The sequence below is a fragment of the Euphorbia lathyris genome, chromosome 2 (assembly GCF_963576675.1).
Source record: "Euphorbia lathyris chromosome 2, ddEupLath1.1, whole genome shotgun sequence".
NCBI classification, from domain to species: Eukaryota; Viridiplantae; Streptophyta; class Magnoliopsida; order Malpighiales; family Euphorbiaceae; genus Euphorbia; species Euphorbia lathyris.
In genome coordinates, this window is record NC_088911.1 from 58230648 (window position 1) to 58242163 (window position 11516).

Here is an 11516-nt window from a genome sequence, read left to right on the forward strand (position 1 = left end):
AAAACTTTACGTTACTCTCATTAACCTCCAATTTGGAAGTTAGAGTTTAAAGGAAATAAACATTTAACCTCATTAACTTTCATTTACTTTGATTAACCTTCCATTACTTTTATTAACCTCCGTCTAAACAAGGACTTGGTGAATTTCATAGTCTATTAGTTTGATGGGACTGAAGTTATTTCAAGATCCTCTAAATTTCATTTAATACCTATTTAACCCTCGTCTCCAAACAAGATTAGGAAAATAATGTTCCTTTAATTAACCTACTCTACCCCAAAACAAGCAAGACACTGAGGTTGCTACGGTTCCGATAGCTCTTAGCGGCGGTTAGGGTCCGTCATATATATATGTAATTCTTTTAATTTTGTAGCTCCGGAACCAGTGCAATAAAGCCCAAATTGACACGATACTTTGATTCATCTCTATCTAAGGCTGCCTCCTTTATAGCTCACCAAGGAAGTAAGTAATGAAATTATAGGAAATTTTCTGTTGATGTCAATCATGGATTACTTTTATGAGAAATATGACTTGAACTTGGTTAATCTAGATTGATTCCGCAAGTAAATAGACCCTCTTGTTCTATAAGCTGATGATGTAACCACTACAAAAGGAGGGTTCAAGGCTGTGGCTGTGTGCTGCCTCTTCTTACCCTTTCCTGAAAATGAGTAAAGAGAATTGGTATCAGGCTTTCTCTTGCATTAGTCTTCCTGAGGTCATTTCAGGTAGAAATATGAGCAACATATGTATTGTTATCTTCTTTGTGCCCTTAGGAACTATGATTTAGTAGATAGGATTGCTTTGCTGCCCCATATGCTATATAGGCTTAGTTTAGAGCATTTAAGATGCTTGAATCCAAGTGGTTAGTACAACTATGTGATGATCTTCTGAATGAATATGCGTATTATATTAGTCTTCCTGAAATGAGTGAATCTATCTTAACTCTTCTTGGTGGAGCTCAACATGAATTCTCAGAGAGATTTCGATCCATATTTTGGGATGGGATTGTTTCTGAATTGTGGTCTAATGTTTGTTTTGCCAAGTGTGTTGCAATGCAACTGGAAGCATGAAGCTCAAGTATTGTGCAGGAGATGTCATGATTTTAGGTGGAGATTACTTTGCATCAGAATGTCCTGTGGGGGTATTAACTTGGATATAATGTAACCTCCAGAGTTAACCCAATTCCTTATCCTTCCAACTGCTGCCTATTTCGAATCAAAGGGCATTACTGTTGGCAAGGAAACAGTTGATTTTTAAGGTGTTGAAGTTGGGAAGACATGAAGTGGTTGTGACTACTTGTAGAGGACTTTGTGAGAGTTACTGCTTTTCATAATTCATGTCCAAAAGTAGAGTTTCTTATTAGAGCTCTAAAGAATTCCAATGAGATAATAACAGAGAGAGATTTGATGTCTGCAATGGGGAGTTTTCAGCTAGTAATGAGAAATTCTCTGTCTGTAGAGATTTCAGAGTATGCCAGTTTCTTGAATTTGGAAACTAGTCCAAAACATTTGAAGATTTTCTCTGAAGTTACAGAGGGATGCTTGCTTCTTCAAGAAGAGAAATTGCAAGAATCTATTGAAGCTCTTAGGAGGTGTTGTTCCTCTCTTGATAGGGGTCATATAGGTCCTCTGTTACTATCTATTGTAAACCCTGGTATCTTTGATAGGATATTACAAATGGTTCTGAAAAATGGATCACCAGCAAGTCAATATAAACCACCAAATATAATTAGAAATCCTGACATTGTTGGTTTTTTAGAAGCATCTGCTCTTATGACTATCTGCTTGGATTAGTTAGATGATGCAGATTCAAATTTTTGAATCTGGATCGAAGTCCTAGAGGAATATGCAGGGTTCTTTTCCTGTCTGTTTAATCTCATTAGAACATTCAGTGATGCTCTACCATGTTTTATTTTAATAAGTGCCCCTCACCACCCAGTCTCCCACATAAGTTCCGACTTTCACTAACAATCTTCAAAAATCCCAATTATCATGTTTCACTAATCAATTCTGTCCCTTGGATTCTCTTGCGGTTGTTTGTTTTCAAAGGTTTTCTTCATATTTTAATTATTTTGCTAGTATTCCTTTTTTGTTCTCAGTTGTGAGTTTAGCTCTAAAATCAAAAGTAAGGATGCTGTTGATGTTGTTTTAGCTTTAGGTGCTTCGTTTCGCAACAATCCTACCTATCAATAACAAAGAACCTTTAAATATTGGAGAGTAGCTTAGAGAGGAGAGATGTGTCTTATTCCACAGTTCACAGCCTAATTGGTCTTCCAGCATATTATATAAAATGGATGCAAATAAACAATTGATTAATTGAATCGTTTCTGTGAATAACATTTCTTCCTATAGACATGCATTCACCATTTTCTGATAAATAAACAATGACAAGGCTGTGTTGTCAAGATCCAATTTTGGTAGAATCCCTTGCAAAAATAATATTTATTTCTGTGATGGTCTTTGCTTCGGTGTGTTCTTTCTATGCATTAATGGCTGCTTGAATTTGTTCAAGGGTTCTCCCTTTTGTTTCTGGTACCACCAAAGCGATAAACACAATGGCAAGAGCATTTATTGCCGCATAAAGAATAAAGGTACCTGAAAACCAGAATTCAAACATTAGAATCACCTCTCTGTAAGATATATATATATATATTTTCTAGCTTCATTGCTTTGCTAGCATGCTTTATTCTATTGGTGGCAGAATCAGCTTGTTTTGTGTTCTATTTACCATAGGAGCTCCAGGATATAAGAAAGTTGTAGGTGTAGGAAATAACCCATGCACCGAACCAGTTCACTAGTGTTGCTAGACTTCCTGCTACTCCTTTAATGTTAATAGGAAAAATCTGCAAGAAAAGGGAATGCCTTTATTCTGGTGGGATTCTTAACCAGAGATTTTATTTTCATCTCAGTAAATATTTTTACCTCTGACATTACTACCCAGGGAACAGCACCCATTCCTGCTGAAAATGAACCTATATATAGCTGTACTTGAAGATAAATCATAAGAACACAAGGGAAATAATGGAAATTTAGGGCAAGACATGACTTATATCTATAATTGTTGTAATCTTACCAGTATGCCAGTAACGGCGAGTATAGGAACAGCATTGAGTGCCAAATTGTTATCCTGATTCATACAAGTCTTTCTTTTTATGTTACAATTAAAGAAAATAAAATTTAGAAGTTGCTGGATCTGATGGTTTGTGTATGAATAACCTTCAGGTAGAATGAAACAGCAGTTATGATACAGGCAACCACTAATCCTGATCCAGATACCTAAAAGGCATTGGAAAGAAAAATTAACTTTGGATATGACCAAACAAGTTTTGAGAATCAACTGTTTCTTGAATAAAAGTTACCAATAAGAGAGGCTTTCTTCCACCTTTGTCTATCACAGTTGTGTTTAGGGCAGTAACCACAACCTACAAAATAGATACATTTCAATCTTATTCCTGGTGGAAGGAGATAACTAGACTTCTTTTCAATTGACAGAATTTAAGTAACCTGAATAATGGCATAGGTTATGGTTCCAACAGAGGAAGAAAATCCTGACACATAGCAAACACAAGTAGTAGAACTTAGAATATCATTACGGACCCAACATTTTGATTTAAGGGACTTGCTTTGGTCCTTTCTTTTTCTTTTTCAAGTGAAAGACTCTTTATGAAGATCTCCTCACCTGCTGACTCAAAAATATTGCTGACATAGAAGCATACTCCATTAATTCCTCCAAATTGCTGACAGACCATCAGCCCAACTCCTATCTGGTGAAACAAGTAAAAGAGTTGTTTTCTTTTTGTTGAAAAGAAAAATGAAGAAACACAGAAGAAATTCAGAGGAGAATAATTACAATAACGGAGCGTTGGTATCTTCTTTGAAACAAATCTAGCAATTTGGCTTTTGGGAGCCGCTCTAGAGTTTCTATATAATCCTGTCAAACAATGGCATGGTATTATAGTTGTTGTTATGCTCTTTCTTTTTTCAATATAAAATATAGATCATAGATTTAAGGATTATGAACCCTGATTTCAGCTGCCTCATGAGTTATGTCAGTGTCCTTGCCTCGAAGTGTCTTTAGCGCAGTCTCAAACTGCTTTTCGTGTCCGATCTTTGCCTGAATTATATGAGACATTACTTTTCATGATTTCAATTTTATCAACTGATGTATGTGTCTGTGCTTGTGCAGAAGGGGAGATATTTAATGTGTATTGTGATCTCTTACCAACCATCTTGGGGACTCCGGAATTAGAAATAAGCCAATAAGAAGAATAGCACAAGGGATAAGCCCTGCAAAATGTTCACTGGTGAGCCTCTTTTTCTATTATGATTTGCAGCATATTCTTCTTATTAGACATACACATTTTCTGAAAATTATTGTTTTGATTACTTAATAATTAGAATAATAAAGATGAAGAAAACTAACCACTTAATGCCAGAGCCCTCCAGCTCATAACTGTCCCTATTATGTAGAAAACAGACACTCCACTGCAAATCATGAGCTGTACAATGAGATGAAACGATTAGATATACATTATTGTTTTTACATATGATCTTCCATTATGTTTTCCTATTAGAGTTGAGTGTTCTCAAATCAAGAAATCTGATACCAATTGACAAGTCACTATCTTAGGAAAATTGCAGGTTGTATACCTGATTTAGAGTTGTTAGGGCTCCACGAAGATTTTTCGGTGCAATTTCAGCTACGAACACAGGCACCTTTACATCAAATTCAACATTGTAATCAAGTCCTTAACAACAAGTATACTACCAGTATAGCACTGTAATAAACAAATATGTATGTATATAGCTATAATGAATGTACCACATAGGAAAAGACTCCCATTCCATATCCCGTTGCAAGCCTCCCAATGTCCAATGCTAAATCCCCCTTTTGTTGAATAAATGAAGACCCATACAAAGATTAATCACATTTTTGGCAAAATTACTTGAGCTGAAAAATATGATTTAGGTAATGAGATGACACAAACCTCAGCAAAGTAAATGGAAAGCCATCCTGCTACACATAAAACAGAGGCCACTCTCATAGCCTGCATAAATATTTCATGTTTACAATTTTGATATGGTTGGAATAGCATAGTTAGTACAATTAATGCTTAATCCCCCTGTTAATACATTTACTTACCCCTTTGCGACCGACAAAATCAGCAATTGACCCACTTGTTATGGCACCAATCATTGCACCAAAAGTCAAAATGGAACCGAACATGGAATACTGCATAGAGCACATCAGTTAGGAATTAAAATCTCTTGAGAGAGAGTGATGGAGGACCCAGATCAACAGAGTGTATTTTGGTTATAGCATGTAGCAATAAGCTGTTCCTTGGAGTGATAAGAGGCAATGCCAAAAACAGTTATTGGGAAAGCTTTGCCCCCTATGAGGATCCTTCCCTGAAATGGACAGAGAAAGATCAAAGTAAACTTACTTGTGCTAAAGATAGAGAAAGATCTTCTGTGATAGCATTTTGAGTAGGAGAAGAATAACCTGCCTGATGAAAATTAGAGTTGATAAAAAAGAATATTGAACTTGCTCAACTATTGAAAAAGGAAATGAGGTACTAAGTATACTCACACAGCATCCAAACTCAAAAGAACCACAGACTGCAACGAAAGTGCTGAAGTAAACCATTAAGTTGTTGCTATTCTCTTGGGCATCTGCTGTATTCTTCCTTAAGAGTGGCTCTCTCCCATCTACTTCATCGTTTCCATTTTCAATGTCTTCTTTGATAGACATCTCTGTGCCTTGTTTTTTTGAACTTTGAACTCACAGAAGATATGCAGTACAGAGATCCAAGGGAGGGAGAGGGAGACAAGTTTAGGAGTAGGAGGAGGAAAATGTGTCAGCCATTGTCTAGTTTCTGTGTTTATAATAATGGCTCGCTGATGTTAACTTTTCAACCTCAACTCTTTGGACTAACACATAAATTGTTGTAAAATTGAGCAAGTTCAGTTGTTCTTGAGTTTCACACTCACACGGCACTAATTATATCCTCTAAGTGGGATTAATTTCGTTTGACCTGTCTATAGGGGTAGTAAATGAGATTAAAATTTGATTTTACTGAGCTTTTTTCGGTTAAACTAAAAAAAAAAAAAAAATAACAAGAAAATAAATTTAATGAGGTTTGTCGCATTTGGGAAGGAAAAGTTGAAATGAAAAAGGTTGATTTTAGGTCAACATAGTTATTATGCCCTGGAAAATGAGCATAATAATGTGAAAATGCAAGTTGGTGAACAGAAAAGGATATTTGGCTACTCTCCTTATTCTTTTTCTGTACTGTCTGTCTTTGGTGGTGGGATTTATTTATCTACCATTCTCTCAACTACCTACCTTAACACATTTGAATGACAGATTTTTTTTTCAATGTTTTGTTTCTAAACCATAAAAAATAGATATCAAACAAATAATAATACCAAATGTTTGACGCATTGCTACTCTTCATTGTTATAATAATACCAAAATTTCCTTTTCTTTTCAAAAAATCAATGCCAGTGATCTTTATTCTTCATTAAATTCGTTGTTTTTTTTTTCTTTTCCAAATAAATTACACATGTCTCCCTCAACTTAGGAGATATTAATTTTTATGGTCTTTCATAGTTAAAACCGGATTTAAAAGTCTGAATGTTATCTTCTATTAACATAAATATTTCTTAATCTCTAACCACTCTAATATTCTAGCAAAAAAAATATTAATTTGACAAATGAAAGGGATAATGTAAAAAAATAAAATAAAACACTCCAATGTTAACCGTCAAGAGTATTTTATCTAGGTAAAAAACATCATTAGGTCTCCGATCTTTCATTTTTTTATTCATCAAGTCATTGATCTTTTATTTAGATACATTAAACATTTGATCATTTTTTTTTATCATATTAAGTCATTGTCTACTAAATTAGTAAATTGTGAGCATCTAATTTTGCTAAAAAGATGTTATTAGTTTCATCTGTATTTGAAATTATATATATAAAAAAATTTACAGTTTGAATTAAGATTTTTATAATTCCTACAGTTACATTACATGTCCAAATTGCTTTCAAACAGTGAAAAAAGATATAAATTTTGAATGCAGGTGTAATGAATAGCACTATGTTAACCAAGTTTTATGTTCAAAATTGATTTTTTTGGTTATTAATGACTTTTTGACTTAATGTGACCAAAAATAAAAGATCAATGGCTTAATGAACCAACAAATGAAATATTAGAGGTCTAATGATACTTTTTGCCTTCTATAATATCATAAATGACACAATTATATCGGTAACATTTGCAAATTAGGCTAATTTTATACTAATTAGTACACACTAAGATTTTTTTTTTGAACTTTTTATTCTTTTCACGTGTGCATGCATGTGTTTGGGATGAGTGATAATATTACACACAAATAGATTGAGATAACGAGATGTATGACTGTGCAAGGTATAATTGTAGTTATGTATAAAATTGATCTAATTACAAATATTAAGATATATAATTGTATGATGTTAGGAATAAATTGTTATTGGTAATAAATTTTTCACTTTATCTCGAAAATAATTAAACTTTTCATTTCTTTATTTTTAAATTCGGAAAAAACTTACTTTCAACTAGAGGGTGGCAACGGGACGAGACAGAGACAGGGGCGGTTTCAGAGAATTCCTAAAAAAACGTTTGGAGATTTTTTAGCATTCATATCTGCCCGCATGGTTGCCCACGGGTGATGGAGAATCCCAAATCCTAAATAAATTTTAAAATTTTAAAAAGTGATTTGTAATTTATGTTTTAATTTTATGCTTTTAGTTTTTTTTAATTTAAATTGAAATCCTAAATACTCAATTCTTTCATGCTAGTGTGAAAGCAAGGAGACAACAGAACCATATTGCATCCTTTGTTGATGAGGAGGGAGTAGTGGTAGATAATCAGAGTGATATGTTGAGCTGTGCACATCAGTATTTTCAGTCAGTATTCACAGAAACTGGGACGAGCGGGTCTGAAATAGTGGATGTTATTGACGATGTGATTGATACATCGACAAACATCATGCTCATAGCTCCTTTCGAATTAGAGGAGTTTAAGTTTGTCCTTTTTTCTATGAGTCCAAACAAATCTCCTGGTCCTGATGGGCTTAATCCAGGTTTCTTCCAATCCTTTTGGAATACAATGGGCAAGGACCTGAGTGTGGCTTGTGCGAAATGGCTTAGGGATGGGGTATTCCCTCCAGACCTAAATGATACCACAATTGTACTTTTGCCCAAAATTGAGAGTCCTAGAATGCTCAAGGGTTTTCGTCCAATTGCCCTTTGCAATGTGCTGTACAAAATCATTGCAAAGGCCTTGGCCAACCGATTAAAGGGTGTGCTGCCTCTAATAATTGGGGAAACACAATCTGCTTTTGTCCCTGGAAGGTCAATACTTGATAATGTACAGGTGGCCTTTGAAAGTATTCACTTCATGAAAAGGCAGAATAGGGGTACTTCTGGGCAGGCGGCCTTGAAAATTGACATTAGCGAAGCCTATGATAGGGTGGATTGGAATTTTTTGAAATTGGTAATGATTCGCATGGGATTTGATGGGGTCTGGATCAGATGGATGATGCTTTGTATAACAACGGTTAAGTATAAGGTGGCAGTGAATGGAGAATGCTCTGATCAAATTGTCCCTGGTAGGGGCCTCAGGCAGGGTGACCCGCTTTCTCCCTATCTGTTTATCTTATGCGCAGAAGTTCTATCCAAATTGATTTCGAAGGCTGAGAGGGAGGGCTTGATTTCAGGGTGTAGAATCTGCAGAAGGGCTCCTTCGGTCACACATTTATTCTTTGCTGATGACAGTTTCCTGTTCTTTGGTGCATCCACAAATGAAGCAAGAAAGATAATGAGTATATTGTCTGATTACGAATTGGCATCTGGACAGGCTGTGAACTTGAGTAAGTCCGGAATTTTTTTCAGTGCGAATGTCAAAGCTGATTTACAGTTTGAGCTCAAAGGTATCTTGAGGGTGTCAAATCCTTTGGATACGGGACGTTATTTGGGTTTACCTTCGCTTATTGGGCGTTCTAAGAGAAGGATCTTTTCTTTCCTGGTAGAGAGGCTGCGCAAAAAGTTTGGAGTTTGGAGCTTCAGATTCTTATCTCAGGCAGGCAATGAGGTGTTGTTAAAGGCAGTGGCCCATGCTTTACCTACCTTTTGTATGAGTACGTTTCTTTTACCCTTGTCTATTTGTGATGAATTGCAAAAAAAAATGATGAACTCCTTTTGGTGGGGTATGAAACCTGATGGGAAAAGAAGCATTCATTGGTTTGATTGGACTAGGTTATGTCAACCTAAGGAGTTAGGGGGAATGGGTTTTAAGGACCTGCATTTATTTAATTTGGCGTTATTAGGCAAGCAGGGTTGGAAATTAATAAATGATCCAAATACTTTAGTGAGTAGAATGTTCAAAGCGAAATATTTTCCGAAGGATGACTTACTAGTCTCTGAATTAGGCAATAATCCTAGTATGGTTTGGAGAAGTATTTGGAGTGATCTAGATATATTTAGAAAAGGGGTTTTGTGGAAAGTGGGAGATGGTAGTACAATTAAAGTTTGGAGGGATGCATGGGTCCCAAAATTGAATGATTTTCGCATAAACTCCTTTTTGGTCCCCGGATTGCAAGAATTGAGAGTTGCTGACTTGTTGCTTGAGAATGGCAAGGGGTTGGGATGTGGATAAACTGAATGGATGTTTTAGTGAAGCTGAAGTAAATGCCATTTGTGACATCATTTTACCCTTCACTGTCAGTGAGGATAGAAGAATTTGGCACTGGTCAAAAAATGGCTTTTACAATGTGCACTCTGGTTATATTGTGGGGTTGGAAGTGGAGGAGGAAAGGTTGGGGGGTGAGGGTTGGAAGAGGATCTGGTCTTTGAATATGCCCCCAAAACTGAAGCTATTTTTATGGCGTATTTGTTCGGGTAGCCTACCCACTCGGGCAAGACTTGCCCAACGACGAGTTCCAATCACAATTGAATGCCTAGTTTGTGTGGATCAGGACGAAACGGATAACCATTTATTTGTTGATTGTTGCTTTGCAGGTGACCTTTGGCGAATTTCTGGACTCCAAATACCACAAACTAATGGGATGAATTTTGCAGATTGGCTGTTGCAGGCAATTGGCGATTCGAATCTGGAACTCCTTGATAAACTTTGTTGTGCTTTAAAGGCGATTTGGGATCACAGGAACAGAGTTTTGTGGAATATGTCTTGGTGGCCGGCGGATATTAGCTGGCGACATGGAATTGACGAATTGCGGGATTGGAGGGCGTACCAACAAAGCCATCAAGCCAAGCCGCTTGTGTCTCCACCTATTCTGCCGGGCAGCCTCCACCGTCAACACCAGGGTGCTCCATCCGCCGATGCTGCACCGTCGGCAGTGCGGCCTGCCTCATCGCATTGCTCATCCAGGGCAGACCATGCAATAAAGGTCTGGAAACCGCCGAAAAGAGGGTATATGAAATGCAATGTCGACGGCGCCATTTTCAAGGAAGTTGGTAGTTGCGGGATGGGCGCAGTGATCAGAGATGATTCAGGTACATTCTTGTTCTGTAGTAGCAGTTGCATTGCCAGTACTAGAGAACCTAAGGTGATCGAGGCATTAGCACTACGCACGAGTCTGATTTGGCTCGCTTCCTTACGCTACACACATGTTGAGTTTGAATCAGATGCCAAGCTTGTTATTGATGCAATTCTTTCAAACAAAAAGGATATCTCGGAATTCGGAATGCTTATAAATGACTGTCGAGTTGTTCTTAGGTCTAATCCTACTTTTTCAGTATCATATGTTAGTCGTTTAGCGAATAGGGCTGCCCATTCGGTAGCTAGGCAGGCTTATTCCAATGCTAGCGATTTTTTTATCTTCTGATGTGCCAGTTTGGCTATCAAACGTTATTTTTGAGGATGTAAATCCTATTCATTTATGAAGTGATTCTTTGGGTTCAAAAAAAATAAATTACTGTAAATATAGTCTATATGCACTATATATTTTGTCAAAGCAAATCTAAATGTTAATTAATTTTTTTTAAAATAAACTTTATTAAATTTTTTATTATTAATTAAAATAATTTCTAATTAAAGTATAGATATAAGGAATAAAGTCCTTAAACTATACTCAATAAAAATCAATTAGTTCCCAAACTATTAAAATAAAAAAAATCAACAATTCATGCCGGCAGTTCATAAATAGACGTCTAAGACCCAGGCTGCAAAGGACCCAAAACAAATCTCAAGTTTCCTTAAACCTTACTATCACCAATGCCTCCGCCATAATCAACTTTGAAATCAATTTCTACTCAGATAAATTAGGAATTTACACATGTTGTCAAATTCTTCAAGTCCTTTAGCTGTGATCTTCAAATAAAATAACTAATGTATTTCCCACTAAACAAAACACAATCCTAATATTCAAACTTATTCAAGATATAATTTCATGTAATTATGCAAAAACACCTATTTCTCATTCAACTGTTAACGCTATTAGATTACAATATGAATT

The 11516-nt window shown here is 36.0% G+C and overlaps 2 protein-coding genes across 4 annotated transcripts; one reads left to right on the plus strand and one right to left on the minus strand.

Annotated features, from left to right (window-relative positions):
- The first annotated feature begins 301 nt into the window (after nucleotides 1-301).
- Nucleotides 302-10914, plus strand: LOC136218338 (uncharacterized). 2 transcript variants are annotated; one of them, XM_066005141.1, is made up of 3 exons: nucleotides 302-459; nucleotides 4183-4300; nucleotides 10120-10914. In XM_066005141.1, the coding sequence occupies exons 2-3, from the start codon at nucleotides 4291-4293 to the stop codon at nucleotides 10884-10886; spliced, it is 777 nt and encodes a 258-aa protein (XP_065861213.1). In that variant the 5' UTR covers nucleotides 302-459; nucleotides 4183-4290; the 3' UTR covers nucleotides 10887-10914. The 2 variants fall into 2 exon arrangements, with proteins under 2 accessions (XP_065861213.1, XP_065861214.1); XM_066005142.1 differs by lacking the exon at nucleotides 302-459 and adding an exon at nucleotides 549-722.
- Nucleotides 2250-5924, minus strand: LOC136218337 (sugar transporter ERD6-like 7). Of its 2 annotated transcripts, none has more exons than XM_066005139.1 (18): nucleotides 5587-5924; nucleotides 5441-5503; nucleotides 5140-5229; nucleotides 4985-5044; nucleotides 4819-4884; nucleotides 4647-4712; nucleotides 4420-4495; nucleotides 4219-4283; nucleotides 4018-4110; nucleotides 3847-3927; nucleotides 3676-3760; nucleotides 3501-3544; nucleotides 3356-3418; nucleotides 3213-3272; nucleotides 3070-3123; nucleotides 2919-2978; nucleotides 2725-2839; nucleotides 2250-2591 (listed from the first exon to the last, which is right to left on the minus strand). In XM_066005139.1, the coding sequence occupies exons 1-18, from the start codon at nucleotides 5746-5748 to the stop codon at nucleotides 2476-2478; spliced, it is 1419 nt and encodes a 472-aa protein (XP_065861211.1). In that variant the 5' UTR covers nucleotides 5749-5924; the 3' UTR covers nucleotides 2250-2475. The 2 variants fall into 2 exon arrangements, with proteins under 2 accessions (XP_065861211.1, XP_065861212.1); XM_066005140.1 differs by having other exon boundaries at nucleotides 5441-5499; nucleotides 5587-5722.
- Nucleotides 10915-11516: the final 602 nt, after the last annotated feature.

Excerpts from the sequence above, each read along its gene's own strand:
- LOC136218337 (XM_066005139.1), bottom strand. The coding sequence starts at position 5,748 with ATGTCTATCAAAGAAGACATTGAAAATGGAAACGATGAAGTAGATGGG. Across the intron at positions 3,124-3,212 it reads CTGTTTCATTCTACCTGAAG|GATAACAATTTGGCACTCAA; the intron begins GTTATTCATACA and ends TGTATGAATCAG. Across the intron at positions 2,840-2,918 it reads CCTGGGTAGTAATGTCAGAG|ATTTTTCCTATTAACATTAA; the intron begins GTAAAAATATTT and ends CTTTTCTTGCAG.